The sequence below is a fragment of the Cicer arietinum genome, chromosome 2, assembly GCF_000331145.2.
Source record: "Cicer arietinum cultivar CDC Frontier isolate Library 1 chromosome 2, Cicar.CDCFrontier_v2.0, whole genome shotgun sequence".
Lineage (NCBI taxonomy): Eukaryota > Viridiplantae > Streptophyta > Magnoliopsida > Fabales > Fabaceae > Cicer > Cicer arietinum.
In genome coordinates, this window is record NC_021161.2 from 46,991,372 (window position 1) to 46,994,839 (window position 3,468).

A 3,468-nucleotide genomic window follows, 5' to 3' on the forward strand; every position below is an offset into this window, starting at 1 on the left:
TTGGGTCTTACAGTTATACTTTTGTTCCTATACATCTGCTATATGCAACCCCTCCTTCGACAATTAAAAAAATAAAAATTGAAAATTAGACTAATGGCAAGCAAATTGCAGCAAACCTTTTTTCTCTCAAATTCACTCCCACCAATTTTATGTCATTTGAATCGATTTCAACCACTGTCCAACACAAAATCGGCCAGTGAATCTATTTTTGGCTTCAATTTTATCGATTACAACTCATTTTCATCATAACTTATAACTTAAAAGATAACATTTTTGAAACTTTTAGCTCAATTTTATCAATCATAGCTTCAATTTTAATTGACCATATTATACTTTTTTAATGGAACTTATAAAAAAATAACATTTACGTAAGTGGATTATAACTTAAAAGTTAAGGTAGCTAATAAGATAAATTTAATGACTAAATCAAAAATAAAAAAATAAATAAAACATATAGAGACATAAAAGGAAATTGAGAAAAAGAGTAAATTTTTTTTATCGTGTCAATAACTATTTTTTATTGACAACGTATGATAATTATGTTTACCAGAAATCTAGAATTATGTTTATTATTAAAGAAATTATCAAGCAACCTCGTAGTTGGTCAAAGTTTAAACACTTTACTTACCTCAATAATCCTTCAATGGCTCAATATTCTCGAAAGTCAATTAAATAATATATTATTTAATAAATCTATTTTTGATTTTCATACCTTTTTATCTTGCTGAATATATTCATATGTTTCACAACAATTAAATTCTTAAAAATTGTAGCAATAATGAAAATCAAAACTTTTAATTTGTGTTTTCTTTGTGCATTGTTTCTTTTATCCGTTGTGGCAAGAGAGACATCCAAAGATGGTAAACAATATACATGTAGTTATCATGTATTTACACACAATTACTTTCTTACTATATATTTAATTTAATAAATATTGTAATTTAATTTATTTGCAGGTTATGCAAAAGAGTCAAAGAAAAATGTTTTGGTAGATAAGCTTGATGGTGGGCGAAAACCCATAGATATAGAACCTTTTGATCAAAATAAGCCAGTTGGTGTGGGAAATAAAACAAGGGAAGAAAGGATGATGGAAAAGGAAGCAAAGGTAAGGGCAGGTGCAAGGGCAAAGGCAAAAGCTTATGCAAAGGCAAAGGCAAAGGAGAAGGGAAAAGGAAAGGATATTGGACAGGGAGAATGCCAAGGTATTATTGCATGATTGGGTAAATGAATAATAATAATAAGATTGATGTTGTATATCTTTTAAAAAAAATATATTAGTTTTTCATACCACATATAATTGTTTAGGTAAACTTTCATATGTGATCATTTATTTATTTTCTAATAAAATCCCTCTTTAATCTGATTTAGTACCTTTATTTATAATTCATAGACAACTAGCTAGTTAATTATTTTTTATCAACAAATGTTAAGGTGAAAATTCATCTTGAATTATTATTAATAATTTTAATTTTTTCCAATAATTTTTATAAAAAATAATGCAATTCATGATCATCTTCTTTCAATAAATATTATGTTTACCATAAGAGTAGAAATATGCCAGAACAAAATATTCCATCACACGAAATAAAATTATTCACCCAAAAACTAAAGCATTTGAATTTATCCAAAGAAAAACATTTGAATTTGTAATGAAAATAACATTACTCAACCAAATAAATGAAACAAAAGATGCACGGACCGAAAGGTTCCCCAAAAGATGTTAATACGTTATTATAATTGTTATGTCTAAACAGTTTTTTTTGGGAATCTCATTTTGTATTTTATATTGGTTTTTTGTGTGAATATTTTATGGAATTGGTTGTTATTTTATGGAGGAAGGGTTTTGGATTCAAGAAATAAGAGCAGTTAAAATTGTTAGAGATTTGATGGAATAATGTTCCCGATCAATGCTTGATAGAGATTTGTCTAATCACAGTGCGCTCTTGTTATCAAATGTAGAGGAAGACTGGAAGGCTAAGCCATTCTATATGATAAAATTTTGGGTGGATTTTAACGGGTATCAAAAAACTTTAAAACATATTCGAATTCAATGTTAGTAGAGGGTTGGATGGTTTCGTTATAAAATAAAAATTGAAAAGGGTGAAGAAGGTGTTGAGGGGTTGGCATAAGGAGTAGATTTCTAATTTGAATGTAAAAATGAAGATGTTTAAATAAAGGATCTGAAGGGGGAGTTAGTTAGTTTGAGCGATGCAGAGGTGGAGGAGAGAACGTTTTTTATCAACTGAATTATATTCGTTATTTAAAAAAAAAATGCAACATCCAAAGTAAGAAATTGAAGGGTTTGTTGCTAACAAGAAGGTGATTATATTTTTAAATATTTTTAGGGTTTTTATGGTAACAAGAAGGTGATTATAATTCTAAATACTTTTAGGGTTTGGTGGCCAGTAAACAATGATTGAACAACATTAGGAGGTTGGAAGTAGTGGGGGCATTAGTGGAAGGGGTGACATGGGTGCATGGTGAAATTATGAACCACTTTGTGAATCGTCACTTCAAATCTTGTAGGACTGTTTCAGTCAATCTAAAAAGTTTTTAATTTAAGACCCTTGGTTGGATGAGAGCACTAATTTAAGTCTTTAATTTAAGCCTTTTTTGATGAGGAAGTGAAACAAGTTGTGTGGAACTATGCTAGCTTTGAAATTGTTAGTTCAGATGGAGTGAGTTTTGGATTCTTGAAATATTTTTCGTGTGATATTTAAGCATATTTTATGCATTTGAATTGGCCATTGATAAAAGGTTGTAATAGTTATGTTATCACCCCTTTCGATCCAAAGAAAAGCAATCCTTTTGTGCTAAATGATTTCTCAGTATTTTGTAGGTTGAATGTATATACAAGATGTTAGATAATGTGTTGGTTAATAGATTGAAATAAGTCATAGGAAATGTCATCTCAAACTTTCGTTAAATGATGGTTGCTTCGGCTAATAAATGCTTATTCACATCTTATAATGTTGGTTCATAAGAGGGTTATGCGGTCTCTCATTGTAAGACCCTAAACCCCAATTTGAAATATAAAAAAACAAAAAAAGAAACACTAATTTTTAAACAAAATATACAACGACTTCAAATAGAGTATCATAGTTTCTTTTCAAGTAACGGGTAAGGATATCACATTTACACTTACAGAAAACTCTTACATAAAAATTTCTATTTAAAAGAAATCTCTTAACTTTGAGATGATAGACTTTCGTTTATAATAATATATTACTAAAAAATATTTGATTGCCAATAATTTTACAAAATATTTTTTCAACTTAGGACTCCATAAAAATACAATAAATAACTCATACCTAGTATCATCAATCAGACCACGAATCACCAACTAGCAACCTATAATAATTGCACTTACGCAAGCGTCAAACACTAGCAACGAGGGGTGAGACTCGAAATCATATAATAGTATACGATAAGCGAGAAGAATACGCAAGTAATCAAATTGACACAATA

General features: G+C 28.9%; 1 protein-coding gene across 1 annotated transcript; it reads left to right on the forward strand.

Annotated features, from left to right (window-relative positions):
* Window positions 1–635: 635 nt before the first annotated feature.
* Window positions 636–1,370, forward strand: LOC105851230 (uncharacterized). Its single transcript, XM_012711847.3, has 2 exons — window positions 636–860; window positions 957–1,370. Exons 1-2 carry the CDS (start codon window positions 779–781, stop codon window positions 1,214–1,216), a joined length of 342 nt encoding a protein of 113 aa, XP_012567301.1. The 5' UTR covers window positions 636–778; the 3' UTR covers window positions 1,217–1,370.
* Window positions 1,371–3,468: the final 2,098 nt, after the last annotated feature.

What these genes read in the sequence shown, in the direction of transcription:
- LOC105851230 (XM_012711847.3), top strand. Translation starts at nt 779, where the DNA reads ATGAAAATCAAAACTTTTAATTTGTGTTTTCTTTGTGCATTGTTTCTT. An exon ending in AAGAGAGACATCCAAAGATG is followed by an intron (nt 861 to 956) that starts GTAAACAATATA and finishes ATTTATTTGCAG; the next exon opens with GTTATGCAAAAGAGTCAAAG.